The sequence below is a fragment of the Balaenoptera ricei genome, chromosome 19 (genome assembly GCF_028023285.1).
Source record: "Balaenoptera ricei isolate mBalRic1 chromosome 19, mBalRic1.hap2, whole genome shotgun sequence".
NCBI classification, from domain to species: Eukaryota; Metazoa; Chordata; class Mammalia; order Artiodactyla; family Balaenopteridae; genus Balaenoptera; species Balaenoptera ricei.
In genome coordinates, this window is record NC_082657.1 from 44,270,675 (window position 1) to 44,295,542 (window position 24,868).

Consider the following 24,868-nt stretch of genomic DNA (forward strand, 5'->3'; position numbering starts at 1 on the left):
TTACAGCCTGGAACTCCACATTTCTCAAAATACGGTTTTAAAATATTCTTTAACAGAATTTCTGATAATTTCAAATGAGAGAGGTATACATTTTTAGCTACATGGTAGATACCTTATATGACTAGCAGACAATTCAGTGTATCTCCAGTGGGATGATTTATCATAAAGAAAGTCACCAAAAATTGTAAGCAGTCTGGATTCGTGTTTATTGAAGCCAGTAATTAGAGACATCTTCTTTTCCAGCACTAGAAAGCAAGGTTCCACATGACTGCATACTGCATTCGGATAGAGCCACACCCCTGGACTAAGGCTGGTGGGGGAATAATCTGCAGTCCTAATTTTAAGTTAAAAACACCAATAAACCTAGTATAGAGACAACAGTGAACTTTCACTTACAGCATCAACATTGTTAAGGTCATGATGTACAGAGCAGTCACTTTCAACTTTGTTAAACTAATAAAACACATCTTCAGTTTAAATACTGGTTTAAAAATGCCAATCCAAAAAAAAAAAAAAAAGTGCAAACAAAATTAAATAATTCTAGCAGCATACCCGTTGCATTTTTAGGAAAGACCAATTCATGGCCTTTATTGTGGCCATATCTTCAAGGTTGGGCTTATTTCTTTGACTTTTCCATTTTAAAGACAAACAGCAGATGTAACCACTACAATGTACATAAATAGTCATAAAATTATCTTTAACAGTCTACCATACAAGTGTATTCTGCAAATGAAATGAATTTTACTTTAAAAAGTAAAGGCTGTTTATTGTTTGGCCTTTGGTTCCAATGCACGAAAATCCCAAAGTAACAAAAAATATGCTCCCCCCTCCCACCCTCCCAAAAAAGAACCCTGCAGCTCCCCAAAGTTGGTAGACTTTGGCAACCACTGAGCACATGACACTATCTATACATCAGTTTCTTCTGATCCTAGGAGTATCCACTTGTTATGAGAAACTAAAGTGATCTCCAAGAAACCTTCCTTCACAAGACAGGTGTCTTAGCATTTCTTCGGTTTTAGTACATTTTATATTGACACCAAAAAGTGCTTCTCAGTTTAAATGATAAAAAATAAACAAAAAGTAAAGTTTTGCATTAAAATTTAAAATCACACTGTATCCCTCTTAGGCATGTGCCGTTCGAAGAATTCTTTCTTATTTCTGAGGTCACTCATTTTGTGCCCCCTGCCCCTGCCAGCTGCTATGGAGGGATTAAGTGACCCCATCATTCGTGTGGCCACAAGCTGTTTGGCATCTATTGGTCATTATACCACAACCATCATTCCAAGTCAGTTTACTGTCATTACCTGGAAAATCTGGTAACTGGAAGCCATAATACATTAAAAAAAAAAAAACTGAATTAAAAAGGGGGGAAAAAGTGTATTTTCAACAATAAGACTGGCACAAGAAACACATTTTTATGTTTGTCAGAAAGGCAAGTAAATACTCAGCTTTCTCCTTAACAGTGTTCAGACCTTTACAGAAAAGCAACTCAAGACAGTCTCAGAGTCTTGTTATATAACATACGATATTAAGTTATGCCCAGTATGGTTAGTGGTCAGTCAAATCTGGTATGTAAAAGTAATGACATTAGGGAAGTTAGGCTTAGACACAGTACAACAAACATTCATATAAAAAAAGTAAATTCCACATAAGTGAACTGTAGTTTTTCCCTTGATTTGACAACAAATGTTTTATACATTAAATTAATGGTAGTGTTTGCATTTCAATGTTCTGTGTCATGTATAAAATTAAAAGTGCCATTTAAAATCCATAGAAGTCACTTCCAGGATGATGGTGTGACATGACAATGTGCATGAATTTGCCCTAAATGGAGACACCTGAAACACTTATTTCCATAAGAAAAAAATGCTAGTTTATGAAAAACATAAAACAAGAGAAATGTATCATTTCCATTTTCAATATAAAACATTCACACTTATTTGTCCATCTGATAGCACTGATCAGACCAGGGAGCTAGGACAAAACCCTTTTGCATCAATGGAACTCCACGAAGGTTTCCAATGACCATAAGGCAGGGACTGGTGTAAGCCAATTAATTGGAGTGTATTTACATTAAAAACCTCCTTCAAACTTTCTGTAGCACACTGCATTATGGTAAAATGAGAGGTTGGTCACCCATTCTCTACTAGTAGGCCAGCCTGTGGTAGTTAAAAAAAAAAAAAATTTAAAAACAAAGCAGAAGCTATTTAGAAAACACAATTCAAAGTAAACTAATTTTGTAACTGCTGACTTTAAACATACCCCCCAGTGACTGCCCCACGACGCACATGCGTGGAGCCCAACACCTCCCACGAGGACATGGCCTGGGCTAAGCACGTGCGTCCTGGGCAGCTGCCATCTTCCCCACCCCCATACCGGCTCCACCTGACTCAGGCATCCCCACACTTAACACATCTTTCATAAGTTAAAGATGCATTCAGAACAAGTCCAATTCCCATTTTGCTTAGTGTTTAGTTTGGAAATGCTTCTGATTTTAAGTCTTAAAAATGATTATTCGACTTCTACTGAACACACAGTATTTACTAACACTGCTCATCTCCTCCTCCTCCACTTCCTGCAACATTCAGCTTCCCTACCAACACTTCTCTCATTCCTCCTTTCAGTCTTTCTCTTTCCTGGACTTTCTGCTACTTAATCTGCTTCCCAAGAACAAGTGGATCTGTTAACATGCAACTGGTCGGACTAGCCACCATCTGATCAATGACTTCCTGGTCTCATTGGCTCCACCCTGAAAGTAAGTGGGCCCTCTTTCTCTCCATCTACCTTCCCCTCCCCAAGAAGCCCAGCTGCACTTGCTGCCCATGAGAGAGCCACATGCCTGAGAGTCCAAGGGTTATCCTTCACAAAGGGGTTTGACACATAACCTTCCTAAAGGTGCATTTCACACTCGGACAAGCCAATGAAGTTTTTTGTTTTTTTTTTTTTTTAAGTTCATCTCCCCTGCCCCAAAAAACTGATAGCATGTGCCATATCAGAAAAATCCTGGTCTTAGAGCAGATCAATATAGTTATTTGGTCATTTTACATATGCACTTTTTAAGGAGGATCAGGCTTCATTTTCTGTTGAAGAGTTTGTTACCATGGAGTCTGGTTTTCGAGTCATTCTATCCAGTTCTTCCTGAACATTTGTCAACACAGTCTTTTGTCCTTTAAAGAAAAAAAAAAAAGCAGCAGTGATGAGAGCAGAAAAAAAATTTTTTAAAAAGGGACATTTAAAATTATACAGATTTCTATAATCATTTTTGGTGATAATAACTCCAATAAGAATGAGGAAAGTCTTTTTTCATTGCAATGGTTATAAGGAGACAGACTCTAATTCAGCCCTTCTTAATTCCAAATGCCACAGGTTTGGGCTCCCCGACTACATTACTGCCCCCTGCCTGGGGGTGCCTTCGTGCCAAACACAAAGGCCTTTCTGAAAACCCTCTCACCCCTATGCACTCTCATCACCCATCTTCCTAGAGGTGGTATTTGAGTTTCTGGCATGCAGCAAATGACTTTCTGTGCCTCAGACAGAACAGCTGTTTATGTTTTGTTACTAATTACAACTGACTCACATGGATATCCTGGAAACATCATATTTCAATAAGAATATAAGACTAAGGTTGGCCATTTCGATACTGCACAAAGTTGGTGCACATATTTTTTGTTGTTGAACACTAACTGGGGCCTAGAAGTGACTCCTATTTCCTCCCAGGGAATACCAGCTTATAGCCTGGGCCACCAGATCAGACAGACTCTGAGTCTCCAAGAACTCAAGAGCACCTGAAGGCACAGGCTGACCTGAGGATGGAGTGATTTCTTGAGGGTTTCCTTTGATTGGAAAACACCAATTAAGGACAATACTGTATTAATATTCCTTATAGCTAATGGAAAATTAAAACCCTTTGGAAATGGCCTCAAGCTTTCTGGGAAAATTTGTAATTCCCAAGGAACCTGGTTCTTTTGTTTCAGAGACCTCCAAGACATAGACTTGCCCTATGTGCCCACATGGAAGAACAGATGGGTGGGCTGCCACAGAGATGTCTATGTGTGACAAGGGTGGGGAGCTTCATGGAGGAGAAAATGAAAACCCTCCAGTGAGACAGTGAGGGTTCACAGGCAGCTGACGGCAAGACTGGAGGCAGTAGAGTGAGCAAAATCCTTATAAAGCAACACAGAAAATTAAAGAGAGTAAATAAAATGTCAATGGTACACTCTAGACCATGACTTCCAACTGACAGAAATTCTACACCCGGGCCATGTACTGGGTTGACCAAAAAGTTCGTTACGTAAGATGTTATGGAAAAACCCGAACAAACTTTTTGGCCAGCCCAATATTTAGGATCTACCTCAACTCACCCAACAGTCAGTTCTTGAGAACCTGAATATACATAAATCTCACCTTAAATGTACCAAGAAACACGCATGGTAATAAGGTAATCCTACTGTAAAGTATACTGCTCAGTGTAAGGTGGAAATCTGTTCAGAACATCGAGGGGTCTGCAGGTCAGTGAAAGCAGACACTCCTGTCCACCACCCCACCTTCCAGCACTCCTCGATCACAAGGGTCCTAAGTCTTTGGGGGCCCTTCAGTACCTGACTTCTTGGCTGTGCCCTGCACCCCACCAGCACCAGGACTTCCAGGAGAGCCTGTTTTTTTACTCAACAGACTATTGAAGAAGCTGGCCAACACCCCTTCACTTGCTGCATTATCTAAGGAAACATTAAAGAAAAAAAGCATCACACAAACTGAATGACTCAATTAAACAGCAACAAACTATTTTTCAGCTTGGAATTATCCATTTGTGGTTATGATCTTCCTAGGATACTGAGCAGATTCATTCACTATGATGCCGTATACACTGCCACTGCTAAGGCTGATGATGTGTTAGCATAGTTAGTAAGTGGAAACCTGTTTAGAGTTCCCACCTGTTCAGAGGCATAACAGGTAACCTGTGCTCCACATCATCTCCCTGTCCATGAAGCAGTGTTTTTCAAAGTTTTATAAGCCCGTAATGTTCCAAAGTTGCTGTGAAAAGCTCTCATTCAGAATAGAAGACAGTCATCGAACATGCAAGAATTAAATATAATTTGAGGGTTTTACTGCAGCCAACATCTTGGGGTATTATTAAGTCACTGGGGTAAGGGCTACTTAAACTAGTAAGTAACTGAGCTTGACAAAACAAGTGACAATTCATAAATGGTAATAATATAAACCTAATAAGCAACAAAACCAAGAACTCAAAATATACATTTTAAAGTGACTTCTTATGCTGTATTCTTCTCTGAATATAGAGAGGCCTAACCAAGGTCTTAAACAAAGCCAGGTGCAAGGGCCACCAATTCCAACAAAGAAACAGGCCTTGGTCTCTGCCAACCATGAACCCCCTCTCTCTCAGAAAGAGGAAGTGGAAAGCAGCCCTTCTTGGGAAAGAAAACAGCTCAGCTACCTTGAGTCTCCACCTTCCAAACCCAGCTACTCACCCCCTAAAGTAGGAATGAGGCCTAGGACTAAACCACTCTCCAAAGAGACAGGATACGTACTTTTGATGTTTGGGTCCGGCTTCTTTACTGACGTGCCTGGGGAGGCACTAGGCACGCTGGCTGGCCCTCCCCGGCCCTGGGTTCTTGGAGAGCCAGAGGGTCCTCTTGCAGGGGATTCCTAAGTCCAAAACCAGCCCAAGTCACACACAGGCATAAAAATAACAGAAAATACATATTCCAAAAATGAAGACATGCTTCTGCAGGGTATTTTTCACAGTCTAGGGAGAAGGGTGGCAGTAATGGGAGTTTGCGCCCAGCTCAGTCCCTTTTTTAGATCCCAATTTCTCCTGAGAGAAGAGATACCAAGATAACAAAACCTGTTCACTCTAACTCCCAGAGCTGTATTCCTTCATCAGACGTTTTCTGAGTTCCTACCATGTTCCTGGCCCTGGGCTTTTAGGGGGACCAAATTCCCTCTGAATATACAAAAGCCCACACAAATGTAAGCTCTCACAAATAATGGTATAAAGTTTGAAGACATGACATTGGGCCTTGACCCTCTGTTTAGTTTAAGGTACTCACGGAGGCTCTCGTGGGTGTGGCTGGCTGCTTGGCAAGGAGTGACTGCAAAGAGAGGGACACACCGACCGTTAACCAAGGCCTGCAGAGTGCACTGAAGGTCTGGAGAAACACTTCCAAGTATTCCACTAGAGGGCACCACTAACAACAACCAAGTCAGAGGTTCTACACTATAAATGCAAAATATTTAAATTGAGCAATTTGGTATATGGTGAACAAAAAATACTCCCAGTAACCAGTTTTGAAGCTAAAGAAGCAAGGAGAGCACAAAAGGGAGGAAAAGTTGGCAAAAAAAAAATCAACGCCCCCTGCTGACCTGCCTGCATCATCAGGCAAACCCATGATGTGTCTAACACCACTCTCAGTGAAACAGAAAGGTGGGACTGGGTCTGCATTCTGAACTGTCAGCTTGGGTTTACTCTCCTCACCTACAAAATGTGTATATCAGCTCACATGCCTTCATGCACAGGGCTGTGTGGGGCTATGTGAACTAACGGAAGTGAGGTCAGGGCGTTTGGTAAACTGTCAACATGGGAAATACTATGCCAGAAAACCTATATTTGCAGACAGAACAGGTACTTAATAAGATACTAAGCCTATCACTGTAGGAGAATCTGCAAGGCAGGAGTGCGATCCTCTGAGGGGCCCCCTACCCTGTACCAATCCTAGAAATGGGAGAGAACAAGAACTGGTAGCAACCCCTTTGTCCCTGCAAGCTCTTTGTGATACCCCCGCCTCACGCCAGGGAGCTGGTTTCATTCGTGAGAAGGCCTCTGCTCTGGCCTCACTGGTCTTCTTACCTGTTGCTTCATTAGGAACACCTGCTCATCCTCCGCTGCCAACTCTTTGTCGTGGACCAGCTGTGAAGTGAAGTGACACACTCATTCGTGGTCATAGACCAAGAACACCCCCAACTACTTGTCAAAATTCATGCTGAAAGGAGAATCTTGTGCTCATGTCTCAACATGGGTTTGGGAAGTCCCTGTGGAGACTGCAGAGGTCAAGTCTTTCTAGCCTGGCAAAGACCCTGTTCCCAGACCAGGCTTGGCATATGGCCAAATGACATTTTTAAGTCTGGCAGGTTCTAAACAATACCTCCCAGATCCGGGTCTGCAGGCGATCACAGGAGCAAGTGGGATCTACTAACAGTAATCCAGACGCAGCAGTGGCACTCCATCACTCATGCTGTGCCACCCAGAGCCAATTACATAACACGACTTCATCTAAAGACTTTTTTTAAAAGGCCCTTGGATTATTTTTTTTTTTACCCCCCCAAATGGTTCAATGTGTAAGACTTGTTTCTTTATAAGTTTCTTTTCCCATGAAAAAAACCTACAACTATTTCTTTTTTTTTTTGGTGGGGGCGCCGTGCTGCGCAGCTTGTGGCATCTTAGTTCCCCGACCAGGGATCGAACCCAGGCCCTTGGCAGTGAAAGCGCAGAGTCCCAGCCACTGGGCCGCTGGGGAATTCCCCACCTACAACTCTTAAAGTGATTGATTTGGGTACCTTTCTCACAGGAGGTTTCACAATAAAGTCTTCATATGCATCTTCTGGCTTCACAGTTGTGAAATTTTCATGTAAAATAGCTATTTTCTTTTCATTGTCCCAGCCTGCAGGTCTAAAGGCAAAGACACAGAGACTGACTTGCTTTTCCTGGGACTGCCTTATGGAATACTCAGCACACTCTGGGTTAGAGAGGACTCCCGGCTGAGATCCCTTCCCACAAGTTCTGGTCTGTAGTTGCTGGGCCGGCTTGTAGATTCTGGCAGACAAGCCAATATTCACTGCAAGTGTAGTCCATCAGCTCAACCTCACAGGTCCTGCTCCATACTGAGTTCATGAGGCCCAAGGCCTAAGGAGCCAGAGCGAGATCTTACTGACTGTACATGCTGACCCACAGGAAGTGTTCAGAGCTTTTCCACAACTCTGCCGAGAAGAACAAGGACACAATGGGGCCCTGTTCTGACAGAGTGGAGAATACAGAGCAACACATCGGATAGAGCTCAGGATAGGGCTGTTTCTCTGGGCTTTGGTATGAAGACACCCCTGTGAGCTGTTTCTCTGAGAACTCTTCTTTCTGACAGCAGTTTTCTTATGGATTGGTTAATTTTACTGATGTGTGAATATGTACCCTGGAGCCAAGGGGAGTAGCAGGACCTGCACTATCCTGGGCCTCAAACCAAAGGGACACAAGGAGTTCTTGAGGATCCTATGTGGGTGCTGCCCAGCTTGACATCACAGGGCAGGATGGCACCCAGGTTCCATTAAGTTAAGCTGCAGCCTAGGGTAAGGAACAATTGTAAAATGCCCTACATGACATACTTTTATCTAGAAGCTCTAAAAGATGGCAACTGATTGTTCCCACAGGCTTCTCATTCTCCATCCAACTCCTGCTCCATAGCCCTATAACCGAGAAGGTGCTTAGCCAGGGCTCTCCACCCCAATGGCTCCGACGACTTCACCGGCTCCCCAACAGGCAACTACCAACAGGACCAAAGGTGCAAAGGGACAGAGCATGATCAAGATACTGCCATGACCCGTGTCACCTTCAGAAGCTCTGAGCTTCTTCTCCACTCCAGACCAGCCCTGAACACATCCAGTCTCCCGGATCCTCCTTCTCCTCAGGGTCACAAGTGATCTGGGTACTGACTGACTCCAAAAGCATACCACTCACTGAGAGCTTGTGGCTTTGGTGCTGGCCTGACTGCTCTAGACAACGATTCTCTAAAATCAGTCTAAGTCTCTATGTCTGCTGTCTGGGAAGAGCCCAAGTGAGGCTCTCCCTAAATGTTGAGGAGGCAGCCTATTGGGTCCCCCGAGAGCTCTCGGCTTTCACACCTTCAGTCTTCTCCCAGACTCTCCTGCCCTTCCACCACTCCTTCTGGCCTGCCTGGCACGCACCACTCATCCTCCCAGCATCACTCCTCTGCTCTCCCTGCCACACTGCCTCTACTACCCCAGTACTGCCCTACCCCTCCTCGGCTGTGTGTGTCCCTTAAAGTGCCTTGTGCAGGAACCACATCTCATTCATTTCTGCCCTCAGCATAGAACCTGGTCTCCGAGAAAGTGCTCAGTATTTGCTGAACAAACTGTAATTCTTTCTTAAGAGGATATCTAAGCCTAAAAACATGGTACTAGCACAAGTCCTCTCAGAGACCACACCCTCAACATTTATTTATGCATCCACAACACTCACCATTCTCCACTGAGAGAATGACACAAATTCGGACTAACAGGTATCCAAGTCTCTGCCCAGGACAATCAGCCCCAGTGGCTCCTCAAACGTGAAACACCGGAAACACAACAGGCATTCAGTACAGCCAAAGCCCAAGCTGATGGGGCGCGAGGGAGGGCGTAGGCAGTCATCCCTGTCAATGGATGCCAATAAACCAGATGCTTCAACAGAAAACGTTCAGGATCCTCAAAGCGCCAATTCCCTATACTGCAACTCCCTCACTCAGCCGGTATTCTACCAGAGTTGACAGTAAGTGGCAAAAATGTTTTAGCAACTTGCTCTCAATGAAGAAAGGCAGCACCCCTGACCTCACTCCACCCAGTTCCCTCAGACTGGAAGCAGAATGGCAAGTAATCTGGAAAACAGCAGAGATGGAAAGGTGGGTGTATATATCCCCTATGAGGTCCAACTCCAAGCACTTTGCCCCAAGGTAGTAGAAAGCTGGCTGTATAAGAGAGAGACAGAGCCATCTTACTTGGAAGGATAAAATGTAAAGAGCAAATGTACCAAGAAGAGAAGCATTTGAAAGCATCACCTATAAAGAACTCACATAAAAACTGCTTCCTTTTCCACAACTAAGGCAGGCGTGGTAAAGTGGAAACCGTATGTTTTATGAACAATGTACTTATACAACAAGTCGAGGTTTTTCTCTTCCTTCACTGATGTGTAAATCAAGGCCGCTCCATCTAATCAATCTGCTTAAGGAAAACCAATTCACTGCAAGAGGAGACAAAAGCAAATACATACAAGCACAATCCTCAAAGTATAGTCACAGGATACTCAGTTTTTGATCAACACACGATTAATAGAAAGTGTTAAAATTTTAAGAACTAAAAAAGTAATAGTAGCAGAAGCAGCAGGTCAAAAGCATAAAGCATGTTGATGATAGTGGGCCACGTAGTTCATTTTTGAACATGTAAACTGTTGTCTTCTAACCCATCAGGTTGCGTCCCAAGCAGTCAACTTAATGATTCTGAGGGTAGCCCAGGATACCCCTCAGCATATCCAAGGTACACAGATTCTTTCCCAGACAGATGCCCACATGTGATCAAGTTGGTCATTAAGCATACAAGAGTTGGGTACCTACATGTTATTGGCACCCTCCACTGAGCTGGACAAGCTTAAGAGCCCAAAGGAAGTAGCGGAACCCACCCTTACCCTGCCCCGCCCAGGATGTGGGATGATGGCACCAACTGCTATTGGATTTTTACAGAAACAAGACTCAAAAGTCTGCTGACACAGCATCTCTCTCACGGACAGCACAAAACATAAACATAAAGGAAACCCTGTAGCAGCCAAAACACTATCATGTTGGGTAATTAACCTTTTCTATAAAAAAAGCAAAGTTTAAAAAGATTTCCAAGATATGATAAAAATAATTTGCAATAAAATTATCATATCAGCTTTCTTCTTAATACAAAAGCTTATCAAATGTACACCATTAAAAATAAAAAGTAATCAAAAATAGGCACAAATTATTAAGTCTCAAATTCCAACACAGTAAACTTTTAGAAAGTAAAATGATGTATACCACGGGTCCCCAACCCCGGGTCCACAGACCGGTATTGGTCCTCGGCCTGTTAGGAACCGGGCCACAAAGCAGGAGGTGAGCAGTGGGCAAGCGAGTGAAGCTTCATCTGCTGCTCCCCATCACTCGCATTACTGCCTGAACCCTCCCCCGCCCCCCGTGGTCCGTGGAAAAACTGTCTTCCACGAAACTGGTCCCTGGTGCCCAAAAGGTTGGGGACCGCTGATGTATACAGTTTCACCCTGGCAAAAGACTATTCTGGATTCAGGAAGTACTGTATCTCTTTGAAGATGCCCCATTTGGAGGAAGCCTGGATTAGCACACACAGAGGGAAGCCTGTGCCCCTGGACCCCAACACAGCGCCCCAAGGATACACTGGAGGCAGAACCTCCGTAGGTGTGACTGGATGAAGTCAAAGTGCTCGTCCCTGTAATCATGCTCCTTCTCCAGGACACTCACCGCATCACACTGCAGGTAAGATAGAAAGAGAAAGGAGTCATCTTTTTGCCTGTCTGCCTGATAAGGATGGGAACACTGTCTTTGTCAGTAATAAAGTATCATAGCTTCAAAGAAGGCAGCCATGGGACTTCCCTGGTGGTGCAGTGGTTAAGACTCCATGCTCCCAATGCAGGGGGCCCAGGTTCAATCCCTGGTCAGGGAAATAGATCGTACATGCATGCTGCAACTAAGAGTTTGCATGCCACAACTAAAGAGCCCGCCAGCCGCAACTAAGATCCAGCGCAACCAAAATAAATTAATTAATTAAAAAAAAAAAAAGAAGGCAGCCACAGCCCAAAGTCCAAGCATTAATTAAATAAATAGACAAGAGTGAAAAGCAACTGGAGATTCTTCTTTCATCCTGGGCCTCGGTTTCCACATCTATAAAGCAGGGATATGATAGCCCTGATCACCTCACAGTTGCTCTAAGAATCAAACAAGGTCACATCAGGAAACAGGCCCACTGGACATGGCTGTGCACTGCACACTCCACAGGGCTCCATTCTCACAGAATATGATGTGAATGGCACATGCTGCAGTTGGGCAACCTAGTGGCTCTGACTAGGATCAAAGAACTTTTCAAACCCCCCATTTTTTTGTTTGTTGTTTACTGGATTTTTTTTTCTTAATGCACTTTATTTATTTGCTGCACTGCCAAACCCAGCCAAGCGTACAATTCCCTGGCACACACCTTTGTGCACACCACCAACACTGGGATCCCCAGGTTATGAGTCAGCACGTTGTCACCAAGAGGCAGGGCAACATTTTCTTCATCAGGACCTGAGGTCAGAGGCCCTCTTCTCTGTGGGGAACCTTGACAACCTTCCTCAGGCTCAACATAGTCTTGAAAATCTTTCACAACTACAGGTGAAAAAGAAAAAGAAAATTACACAGACACACACACACAATAAAAAATGCACATGCCAGCTTTAGAAAACTGAAGCAGGTAGTGATAAGCACAAAACATAAAGAGTTGTGACAAACTTCCTAACTGCATCTGACTTAACTGCAATATTAGGGATTTAGGGGTGGTGATACAAAATCCCAATTCTGACATTTTCAGTCAGTCTGAGCAGTATAACTTCACAGCAGCAAAGATATTCCCCTGGTCATCTTTAATTGCATCTAACTGTTAACAATTAAACAGGTTTTTAAAAACTCCTAAGGCTTCAATAGTTCCTACTATGAAAAACAAAACAAAACACTCTTTTTTGGGCCACGCTGCGAGGCTTGCAGGATCTTAGTCCCACTACTAGGGATTGAACCCAGGCCATGGCAGTGAAAGATCCAAGTCCTAACCACTGGACCACCAGGGAATTCCCAACACTTTTCCTATATATTTTACATTTTCAAAATATTAGGATAGTTGAACTGTGCTACTTCAACAGACGCGACCACTAGAATAGGTTACAACTTATAAAACTCCTCAGAGTTCTCATTAAAAACCACCTGAATTACCAAGAACATGCTGTTTCCATACAGCTGAGGTGCATCCGTGCTAAAGAGCGAGGCTGGACTTGCCAGCACCATCTGCATCTCCTCATCATCCTCACTCTTGTGGACTCAGTTTCATCTTCAGGAAATCCTGAGTCACACGTATCACGGACTTGTTCCTGCCTAACACGAGAAGAGGTGAGTGATACAACATCTACTTCTTGGCACTACTTTGGCCATGGGTGCAACCCCACAGGAGGGCCTTCAAGCTGAGAGTGGTCCATGGTCTTGGTTAAGGCAAGTGAACACAAAGTCCACAGACCTGCACCTTTTCCTGGGTGCTTCAAGGTTACATGTCAGGCCAGAGAACAAGGACATGATGATTAAAGCTACTTCGAGCCGGCAGCTCTACTCTTCTACACTCAACATGCCTAAAGGACCAAAAGGACTTTTACTCTCATCCACAACATGCTCACTGAGAAAACACAGACAACCAGATTAAAGAGAATCTAGAGAAAAGTGCATGTACTCTTCTTCACCCACAGAACAGGTTTCAAATATTTTAAAACAGTGAGTCCTAATTTACAAAGACTTTAGGTTATTGTTATATAAGCTTCTGGAATTATCTGGGAGTACAATGTCTTTCATATAATACTGGGAAAAAACCACTGCCTAAACCCTAAAGCGCAGATATAACATTTCATCTCTACAACTTCTCTTTAATTAAGCTCATTCATATAATTTCATTGCCAATATAAATAATCTACTCATGGGACTTCCCTGGCAGTCCAGTGGTTAAGACTGCGCTTAAAATGCAGGGGGCGCAGGTTCAATCCCTGGTCGGGGAACTAGGATCCTGAATGCTGCGTGGCCAAAAACAAAAAAAAACACACAAAAACAGTCTACTCAAGAGATTTTTTTTTTTTTTTTTTTTTTACCATCAGTGCAGTTTATTTCTTCAGATTCAATAAATGAATACTCAAGAGATCTTTACTGCATTGCATTTTGGACAAAAAACAGAGAAGGGTTTTCTGATGATTGTTGAAGGCTCTTAAGAAATCAAAGGCTCCCACATTTTCTCTTTTTTTTTTTAAATCTGCTTTATTTTAGCTTTATGGAGCCAAGACTGACACACAACAAACTGCGCATGTTTAAAATGTAAACCTGATTTTTTTTTTTTTTGGCATGCCTCACGGCTTGAAGGATCTTAGTTACCCGACCAGGGATTGAATCCGGGCCACGGCAGTGAGAGCCTGGAATCCTAACCACTAGGCCACCAGGGAACTCCCTAAATTTGCTATTTTTGACATATGAATACACCCATGAGTCAGTACCACAATCAAGATAGTGCATTTATCTATCAACCCCAGAAGTTTCCTTGTACCTTTTGGTAATCTATTTTCCCCACCTCTCCTCAACACCATCCCTAACTCCAGGCAGCCACTGATCCGCTTTTTTTTTCAATACAGATTAGTTTGCATTTTCTAGAGTTATAATATAAATATAATTTATATGTATGTAATTACATTTACATATGTAATTACATTTATAATATAAATATAATTGAGAATATGTACTCTTTTTAGTCTTCCCACATTTTCTCTTTAAAAGCATTTTAACAAATCTTCAAGTCAATGAAAAATACAATGGCTTAACTGTTTGGGTAATATCTATAATTGCCCAAGGTCACGTGAGGCACTCAACCAGGCTTCCAAGACAGTGAGCATGGCAGAGCCCGGAACAGGTTACAGGTAAGCTAAATGACTGTGGGAAGGGAGGCGGGTATGGGGCAGCTCCAGCAGTCTGTTCCACAAACCTCCACGACCCAGCATGCTGTATAAACTGCTGTATTCTACATAGGCCATGATATGAAAATGGTTGGGAAACCCTGGGCTAGGCTATTCATTCTCTGAAGGAATGACTTAATTACGGCTATCCAAAAACAGTAGGAAATGCACATGTGTTTTTAATAACTCAGCATTTTAGAAAATAAGTTGGAAGGCAGAGCAAATATTCATAACGGAGGTGGTGAAAAGGAATGATAAAAACATAGTGAGGACTGTGTAATTTGGATAATAAAATGTGCATTTCCCTTAGGGTACACACATACCACAGTATTAGCAGTTTCTCTCTAGGTGGTGGGATGGCCAGTATTTCACAGCAGGAGCCATCAGCCCACCAGGGGCTCCCCTTTAGCATCAGATGGGAGTGGCTATGGGATGGAGACTGCAGAGCGCCGCCTTTCTCTTCTTTTCCCTTCTACCTCATTGATCACTGGTTGGTTCCACAGTTCTGAGAAGACCCAAGAGACTGCACCTAATCTTTTTCCTCTACTTGATAAGCAAGTGAAGCCCCAGACACAAAGGAGGAAAGACAAGACTAACCTACACACAAGCACCACCTTCTGGCAGCTTTAGGGGTTGCTCTGCCCTCTCCCTCAGACAAACCCTGCAGCCAAGCAGCTGCCACAGATTCAGGATCACTGAGGAACCTAATCCGGGAAGATATTGGCTGGCCATGGAGCAGCTTTCCAAACTCAGCAGATTGGAGACTGGTGTTGGATCAGAAAGCAGGTTGGGTGACAGCCCTTTGCTCATTCAATACAATACCTAGAGTCCAATTAATCTGGAAAGTGGGAGTCCTCTAAGCAAGAGGATGGCCAACCACTTTATTAAAATGTAACCTAAAACTAGCTAACAAAGGCACTCCTTCAACGGGTAACAGAAAGGTGTGAGTACCATTCCAAACACCTCAGAGGAAAGGTGGTGAACACAAGAGAGGCTCTCAGAAGATTAACCAGAGTCATGAGGCATGGATGTGGTTCCAGCAATCGCTAGCTGCCCTCCAGTGTCCTCTCCTCTTCCTCCTTACAACCAAACCGAGCACTGATACTTAGAACACATGGCCACACAGACTACATTTCCTTAGGAAATGTCTCCTTAGGAAGACAGCAGGCACACACTCTTCAGCCCTTCTTTGCTTTTCCTCCTGTTGCCTGCAACACAGATGTGAAGGCTGGAGCTCTGGTTGCCAAGAGGAAGAGAACCACACCCTAAAGATGACAAAGCAGTAAGCACAAAGGAGCCAGGGTCCTTGACTTGTCTTCCTCAAGATGCTTTCCAGTCCTGAACTACCTCTGGATTTCATTCACAGGAGAGAGAAATAAAACCCAGTCTTGTTTAGGCCACTGTTATTTTGGGTTTGTGTCACATGCAGCTCAATCTAATCCTAAGCAACACAGACATCAATGACTAAGGCCACAAAACAAATTCAGTGTGTCATGGGAGCACAAGCTCCCCAGGAGCGGGCACCTTGTCTGCCGTATGTATCCCCAATGCCTTGAACAGACCTGGCACCAGGCAGACACTCTCCCTAGCTGGGAAAGAAAAGTATCCTTGGCTCAATCTCTTCCTTTTTTTCTGTTTTAACAAATCTTTACAAGGTTATGACTCTAAGAAAACAGGTTCAGAAACTGAAATCTCCTGTGCATTAACCCACTAGTCTGGGTACGATGGTAAATGCGCAGTGAAAGGAGAACAGCTCTTCAGGCTCAGAACTATTCTCAGAAGTTGTCTTTAGGGTCTCTATTTCAGGGGAAAAATAGGCTTTATCTAGAAAGGTCAGTGTTTGAGGACAGATGTGCTGAGCTGCATAACAATCACTGCAGCACACGTGGGTGTCCCAGGAAACACACATGCACACAGCAAACTAAAGAATTATATGTTAAACTCCCTGTTTTAGCTAATGTAGTCAGGAGCAAGTGAAGTTATGACAGGAAGACACACAGCAAGAAATCTGATTTGCAAAGCACATCAAAATTTCTGAACCCTTCTGCCAGTAAGTTTGTGTGCCATGCTCCAGAAGTCCTCATTAATTCACTAAAGGGAATGATGTCATCCCGTGGAAATAAGCCAGGCTAAGCTAAGCCAAGACTGCCCTGGCCAAGACAGCACTGCTGCTGCCACAGCTCCAGCCCCTGCCCCTCCCATTTCCCTGGCAAGTGAACAGAAGCTGATGTAACTGCACAGAAGCAACGAAAAGGAAAAACAAGCTTCTGAACCACATTAAGGAAAAACAAAACAAAACAAAAAGAACTTCCTTTAAAGTTCTCTGTTCTCACAAGGGCTTGGATGCCCTGAGTCTTAAAACATCCTTTCATTTTCATGAAAAAAAAAATGAATTTCCTATTTCTAACTAAAATCATATTTGCTGGATCCCCAAAGGAACTAAGGTAGGAACTGAAAGATTTATCTTTTGTGGGTCTTCCTTTAAACTTGTCAACAAGAGGGTCCATAGGATCTCAATGGAATCCCAGGGAAATGGACTCAAGCTGCAGAGATCCCAGTAAATCTCTATACCCACTGATACTAACTCAGCAGACCACGAGTTAACAGAACAGCAAAAAGACTCACAGAACTGATCACATTTTGGGGGTGAGGGAAGAACCCTTATTATAAAAGAGAACCAATGAAAATAATAAGGAATACTGATTTATTTTCTTCAACTGTGACAGCTGAGATAAAGACTGCTTTGAAGACTTTTTGACTACTGAATCTACAAAAGCAAATCTGAAATAAATGGTGCAAACAAAACACAAACACTCTGTAAGGGAAGCTTTGCAGCCTCTTGACACTGTGAAAAGGAAGGTGGCTCGAACCATCCAAAGAGACGAGTGAATTTTCCAATTAAGAAAATCCTGTTTTACTTACACTTCCGTTCCAGCTCCCTCATTTCTTCTGGTGGAATTTTCATTTTATCAATGTGCTCACGTAAAACACTAGCCCATTTCTGTAGAGATTCCATCATAGTCCAAGGCCTAGACATGTCTGCAACAAAAATCACCAGGGTCTCCGGCAAGAATTCAGCAGAAACTGCAAATTTCAGCAGGCCTTTGTGATACAAGTCTCCATCCAGAATCCACACATTGCAGCGTGTGTGATCTAAGAAAAGAAGTGAAGCTAAGTTACTGACAATGACCATCAGCACAGCTGAAAGAGCCACATAAGGAAGAACTTAAAGGTGACAGCCACAGAATTCCACACAGAACAGACAGAAATCCTAACCAGAAAAGGGTCCAAGTGCTCAGTGGACAGCAACTCTTCATCAAGGTGCCTTGTGAACTGTCTAAACTATAAAATTTTTTAACAACCATAATATACTGTGTCCACATCCAAAAAGATTCCAGCAATGTCTGAGTAAATTGTGAAGGACATTTTAGCTTTCAGTAAGAATCAAAAGATACTAATAAAAGCTACAAATGTTCCCTGGACGACTGTGCCATAGTCTAAATAATCCATTCTTCTAAAATATCAGCAATCTGTGAGGCAGCAAGCTATGCCGAAGAGCCTGTGGTTAAACAAGCTCTTCTTGTGTCAGTCACACTAAACAGTGCACTCACATACCACTAAGGGTGCCAAAGAGACAGGACCTTTGTATTTAATTGCCAAGATAAACTCATTACTTATATAAACTGAGATATGAATTACGGGGTGCCTGATAATATTAAGGAATTACACTTACTTTTGATATGATAATATGATTATGTTTTTTAAAATCCTAATCTTTTAGACATACATATGGAAGTAGTTACAGATAAAAAGATATAATGTCTGAAATTTGCTGTAATAATCCAATGTGGAGTGAAAAGAGAAGAAGGTGAGAGTATAGCTGAAATAAAATTGACCAAGAACTTGTAACCTGAAGGCAGGTGATAGATATATTGGGGTTCATCAAAATAGTCTATGCTTTTATGTAGTTCTGTTTTCCACAGTAAAGTTAAAAACATATACAGACAAATGTGCAAGTGCTGACATTTAATGAAGCATGTGATTCTAAAACTACATCTGGATGATCAAACTGTAGAAGATAATTCTCCAAATTAATAATACACTTTTTAAAAAATTTTAGACACCTTTTTGAGAATGTTTTTTTTTAATAAAAGCACCATGAGGGAGAAATCCTACTATCAAAAATATCATTTCATTAACTTCTTCCCCAGTAAATTGCAACTTACCCTTTAAAAACCTGTCTTCTGTTAGCTATCTTTTTTGGGGTATAATCAATTCACTAACATGCTGTGAAAAATTTTATATTCATAACTTTATTTCAACAGTACAACAAAGGTATCTACATCTAGATATACTTTCAAAACTCTAATGCATTTCAGATAGCGGTTTTGACTTGGATTCTACCAATGCCTTCAAAAATACTGCACTGGGCTTCCCTGGTGGCGCAGTGGTTGAGAATCTGCCTGCCAGTGCAGGGGACACGGGTTCGAGCCCTGGTCTGGGAAGATCCCACATGCCGCGGAGCAACTAGGCTGGTGAGCCACAACTACTGAGCGTGCAAGTCTGGAGCCTGTGTTCCGCAACAAGAGAGGCCGCGATAGTAAGAGGCCCGCGCACCGTGATGAAGAGTGGCCCCCACTTGCCGCAACTAGAGAAAGCCCTCGAACAGAAACGAAGACCCAACACAGCCAAAAATTAATTAATTAATTAACTAATTAAAAAAAAAATACTGCACTGTTGGGACTTCCCTGTCGGTCCAGTGGTTAAGACTTTGTGCTCCCAATGCAGGGGACACGGGTTCGATCTCTGGTTGGGGAACTAAGCTCCCGCATGCTGCACGGCGTGGCCAAAAAAACCCCCTAAAAACAAACTGCACTGCACTGTACCTGAAGTCTACAGATTTTAATGTCTGCCCCTCACCAGACACGGTTCTTTTTTTTTAGCCTTTCTTCCCATTGCCCACTACATATAACTCACCCATGTGCATGGAGATTACACATACCACATGTGGCATTAAATGGATGCCCCCAACCCTGAAGGCAGAGGTCCTTTGACATGCCATGTCCTACCACAAAACAAGGACAAGCCAGAACCGATTTTCTCTACCTGGGTGATTGCCTGCAAAATGTATATTTATAACCTAGTCACACCACACAATAAAAAATACTGGGGCTAAAAGATGTATAATTAACCACAGGTAAGGGCAACTCTTTCATCAAAGAGGAATTTGCAAGTAGGCAGCTTAAAAAAATCCCATAAATGCAGAGATCAAAGTTTTTAAGGCAACCTTAAGGAATCTGAAATAAAAATTAACATGTATTTCAACTCAAAGGTAAGTGAATATAGTTACTTTGATGCTTGGCATGAAATGTTTATGCCCCTTTGAAACAAGCAGCTATAGCAACGTCAGAGTATCTACACCATGTTTCATGTACTTTCAAAAGGGTACTAGACCTACCACCTGTCTCAAGCACTCAGCTACACTTGACACATGCCACCTCTCATTCTGTCAACCTACAAATTGGTACCATCGCCCAATACTACAAATGAGGAAACTGAGGTGCAGAGTGGTTAAGTCAGTCACAACTAGTGACTACCGGAGTGGATTCCGAACCAGTTCTGCCTGGCTCCAAAGCCCAAGTTCTTTCCACAATAATCATCAAAGACAGGAAGCAAAACACTCAGACATATGAGGCCCCTTAGCCCAGCTCAGTGACCCCTGAGTCCCAACCCTACCTACACAAACTCCGGTGGGCCTAGGTGGGCACTGGAAAGCCTCTGCTCTCCTTATACAAGGAGAGCCCTTAGCACCAGGTCTACCTCCTACCTTTCTTTCACATCCTTCAGAGAATGTTCAGCATGGCAAAGGAAGCCAGGGAAGAAGGAACAGGAATAAAATCTTGGGGTTCTAAGATGACTACTAAGTTAAGATTAAAGGGTTTTTCCCCTCTATTTAAATGATTCTTGGAGCTTGAAGAATTAAGGTGCAAGGAAGGACCTGGGTTCAGCTTCTTCATTTTAGCAATAAGGAAATGGGGGACCAGAGGTGGTGGGATTTTTCCCCTTATATAATCACCCCTACATCATGGTCCTTACTGTACAAAAGGGTAAACGCAATTTTAAGAAAGTAATTTAATGAAGATATTTCATCCTTAGGTTACATGGTCACTTTTCTACAAATAAAAAAACGTAGGCATTAATAATTATTTATTTTAGAGCCATTCAAGATCTAACACAAAGCCTAAAAGTTTACAAAAGAGGTATTACTGACTAGTGGTAACCAAAAACCATTATTCCAATCCAACTCACAATCGTACTTATCACACTTTTAAATGATATCTAATCCTCATAATAGAGCTTACCGTGCACTTTTTTTTTTTTTACCATGCACTTTTAACCATCTCAATTACCCAGAAGGTAGAAAACGATTATTATCCACATTCTAGACATGAGAAATTAAGAGAACATTATGACCTCTGAGCCTCTATTCTCTCCACTGGGGGATCAAAACAAAACAAAACAAAACAAAAACCCACAAGCAATCAGCATTTCTACACTGTCACAAAAAGACTCAAAACTCTCTTGTGAATATCTGTTAAGCTTTTATACTCTAAACCACATCAATTTCAGATTCTCCACTAAAACCAGGCAGAGTAACAATGGTGCCCAGATCAGTCTGCCAAGTGTTTCTCTCATAGAAAAGTCCAAAGCACTTAAAAACTTCTTAATTTTTTTTTTTTTAATAAATATTATCTATCTATCTATGGCTGTGTTGGGTCTTCGTTGCTGCACGCGGGCTTTCTCTAGTTGTGGCGAGCAGGCGGCTGCTCTTCCTTGCGGTGCACTGGCTTCTCATTGCAGTGGCTTCTGTTGCAGAGCACAGGCTCTAGGCGCTCAGGCTTCAGTAGTTGTGGTGCACGGGCTTAGCTGCTCCACAGCATGTGGGAGCTTCCCGGACCAGGGCTCGAACCCGTGTCCCCTGCGTTGGCAGGTGGATTCTTAACCACTGCGCCACCAGGGAAGTCCAAAAACTTCCTTCTCAGTTTCTTACTTTTATGTGCATTTGAAACTTTACTCTCAGTCTCTCCTTTTAAGTAAGGGCTACCCAGAGCAGCAGATAACAGGCCCATTCCCCATTTTGCTAACATACTCTATAAAGAAAAGTAGGTGAAGTCCTACAAAGAGATACACTTCATCTACTCCCCTGTGACTAATTCTCTTAGACCTAAAGAGAAAATTGAGAATGCCTGGGCATGTTGCAGGAGTGGCAACCGAGGAGTCAGAGACCTGCATGGATCAATGCTTCACTCACCATCTCGGTCCTCGTCGTGGACACTGAGGTAGAGATACTCTAGGCCTCTTCCTTTTTTGCCATGCTCAGCTCCTTGAAGTTTAGTCATGAGGGTTGTTTTACCAGAACCATCTTCACCTATAAGTGATGCATGTAAGAAGACAAAGCGTACCGTTTATTCTAGGCAAGGATGGGGAGTCTGGACATTCACACAAGGAACTTTCATGTAGAGCTTGCTATTGAGGTCTCACCTGTATTCATAAACAAAGCAGGACCTGCTGTAAGAGTGGTCAGGGTGGGGAGAGGTGATAAAGGCAGCAATTTCCAATATCTAAAATGACAATCTACTGCAGTCATCCTTACCTCACAAGGAAAGGAAGAAGGCAGGTCCGCAGGCCCTACCTATAATTTATAAGACACGCATCTGGAAAAGTGAAAGTAAAAGGTGGGGCTAGTTTCTCACAAAATAAACTTTTACCACAAGGAAAGCAAGAAGTCTTTAGAATATAATTAACCTTAAAGCCTAGGAACTCTGAACTAAAAAAGTCTGATCCTGCCTCATAATCATGAAGAATGAAGCTGTTATTCACTGTTGATTTCAGTACATTTCTTTCAGAAGCACCCTGAAGGCTAGAAAACTGATGAAAAGAATTACAGACCTAAGGAAAACTCTTAAGCACTATCTTAGTAATTACCAAGCGCCTCCTCATCCCCCTCCACCCAGCTAATAACTCTCCCTCCCAAAAGAAACCTTAAACATCAGAAAGAGCCACCACCAAAAAACACTACTAAGCACCCCCTGGGGTTTAGTAATATGGAATTACAGAACATGAGAACTGAAAGGCATTCCACAGGTCAAAGTCCTCCTTTCCACCCCCAATGCCACTACCTTACTCAGGCCCTCCACATCCTATCTGGACATGGTGAGCACTCAGCCTGACTTCAGTACCTGCTCATTTTGAGCCACCTGCCACTCTGCTGCCAGCACCCCCTTTCTAAACACAGATCTGGTGCCCTTGATCCCCCAGTTCGTGAAGACCTCTAAAGGTCTTCTGTTATCTGCTGCAGTGGTCATCAACTAAAGACCAGCCACTCCCCTCAAAAACAGTGGGAAAACCACCCTCACAGTGATTCCCGTGACAATCAGAGAATGGAGGTAAAATAAAAGGCCCCTGAGAATCAGGTGCCTTCAGGAAAAAGCATCGACTCTTCAGCCTTCCACATCTGCCTCGAACTCACCTCATCAGTCACCTTCCACAAGGAGGCTGTGGTAGCTTCCAACGCCCGCCCCCGCCTTGTCACCTCTGTGTTCCTGCAAACACTAACCCTCTGGGCCCCTGCACGTTAACACCTACCCTTCAAAACACCTAACTCCAAACAGCATCAAGCCATATGATGTGCCCCGAATCATCTATGCCCAACATGGTGTAGTGCAATCACCAACACATCTATTTGTGTCTCATTAAACTGAGATTCTCGTGTAGTGTCTGAGGGATGTCTGTGCTGTCCCAGTGCCCAACCGACAGTCAAGGACCCACTCAACAAATGGGTCTGTTGTATGAATGAACCCAGCCAAACTCCCTCACTTGTACGAGGAAAGGAGACCAGAGACGCTGAGGGACCTAACCCAGGTAACCCAGCAGTGAAGGCTAAAATAATGTAGGAAAAGTCCCTGGGGAGGACTCCAAGGCCTGCCGTTCTTTGCAGCGCCCCTCCCACCGCGCACCGCTCATCAAGATAGAGAAATGGCTCCTGTGGCATCTCCCCACAGCCCGACGACCCCCAGTCACCTCGTTAGCCCGCTTCCTCCGCTAACCTCATCTACTCCCTCCCCTCTCTACGCCTGCAGTTCGGTGAACTTCAAGGCTATGAGCGCAGGAAGTCAGGGACATTTAAAGCAAAGCTGATGCTGCGGCCAAAAGACTAAGGAATGTGCCGACGAAACCTTGCCAGCATCCCTGGGCTCTCGAAAAGGGGCAACGTCCTGACCTCGGCCGTGGTGGACTTGGCCACTCTCAGGCTGTGAAGCCAGGGTCTCCAGGCCCTCCCGGGCAGGCAGCAGGGGAGAGGAAGGCTGGCACCAGTGAGAGGGCGCCCGCCTCGCCCACCCCAGCCTCCCGGGCAACGCCCCGGCGCCGGCGCTCACCGAAAACCAGGATGTTCTTGCCGGATGGCAGCTTGGACCTGGCGCGGGTGGACACCTCGCTCAGGATCGAGGACCTGTGGGGACAATGGCACAGCGGTCGGCCCCAGAGCCAGCCTGAACCTGACCGGCCCGCGACGGCCCGTTAGTCTGTCCGACGGTCCGGCCCGGCCGCGCCCTCCCCGGCCCGGCCAGCCCAGCCCGGCCGCCTTGCGGTCTCACCATAGGCTCTGGCCCTCCTCCTCCTCAGTGGTCAGGTCGCCGGCGGCCGCCACCGCGGGCCCGTTAGGGCCCAGCAGCAGCTTCTTCTCCACCCCCACCGGCGCCATCTTGCCAACTGCAGCCACAAAGAGGGCCCTCCCCCGGGCCCGCCGAGGACCCGCGAGGACCCCGCCGGCCCGCCCGCGCCTGCCGCGCCCCCAGCCGCCCGCCCCGCAGGGTCCGCGCCGCCCCCTGCGCTCCGCCGGGCTTGCAATGTCCGCGGGCTCTCGCAGGGTCGTGAGACCACCGCGGTGGCGGGAGATGGGAGGCGGTCAGGCGGCCGCCGGGGCAGCCCTGCTCGGGGAGGCGGCGGCGCGAGCGGGAGCCACCGGGCTGGAGGGCGCGCTAGCGGCCTCTGCCGGCCGAGGGGCGCAACGACACCCGTTCCCGGTCCTCTGTCAGCTGGCCGCTCCAGCTGCGCCGTCGGGGGCCGAGGCACCCGACGCACTGAAGCAAAAAGCTCAGGCCTTGGGATGAGATCCGTACAGGATAGCGCCGTTTACCGAGCGCTTACCGTGTGCCAGAGTCACACGTTATCTCACTGAATCTTGTCTAACTCTTACGGGTGAGGGACTTAAAGCTCAGAAATCTTGAGAAACCTGACCAAGGACCCAATGCTTTCTGG

At 44.4% G+C, this 24,868-nt stretch overlaps 1 protein-coding gene across 1 annotated transcript; it reads right to left on the reverse strand.

Annotated features, from left to right (window-relative positions):
* Positions 1-182: 182 nt before the first annotated feature.
* On the reverse strand, positions 183-24,349 carry DYNC1LI2 (dynein cytoplasmic 1 light intermediate chain 2). The gene is made up of 13 exons (XM_059903711.1): positions 24,205-24,349; positions 23,986-24,059; positions 21,861-21,977; positions 17,471-17,701; positions 12,019-12,188; positions 11,204-11,297; positions 9,852-9,987; positions 7,573-7,684; positions 6,866-6,925; positions 6,069-6,110; positions 5,547-5,664; positions 4,599-4,715; positions 183-3,167 (listed from the first exon to the last, which is right to left on the reverse strand). Exons 1-13 carry the CDS (start codon positions 24,309-24,311, stop codon positions 3,067-3,069), a joined length of 1,479 nt encoding a protein of 492 aa, XP_059759694.1. The 5' UTR covers positions 24,312-24,349; the 3' UTR covers positions 183-3,066.
* Between the last annotated feature and the right edge of the window lie 519 nt (positions 24,350-24,868).

What these genes read in the sequence shown, in the direction of transcription:
- DYNC1LI2 (XM_059903711.1), bottom strand. Translation starts at nt 24,311, where the DNA reads ATGGCGCCGGTGGGGGTGGAGAAGAAGCTGCTGCTGGGCCCTAACGGG. An exon ending in CAAGAACATCCTGGTTTTCG is followed by an intron (nt 21,978 to 23,985) that starts GTGAGCGCCGGC and finishes CATCACTTATAG; the next exon opens with GTGAAGATGGTTCTGGTAAA. An exon ending in GAGGGAGCTGGAACGGAAGT is followed by an intron (nt 12,189 to 17,470) that starts GTAAGTAAAACA and finishes TTTCACCTGTAG; the next exon opens with TTGTGAAAGATTTTCAAGAC.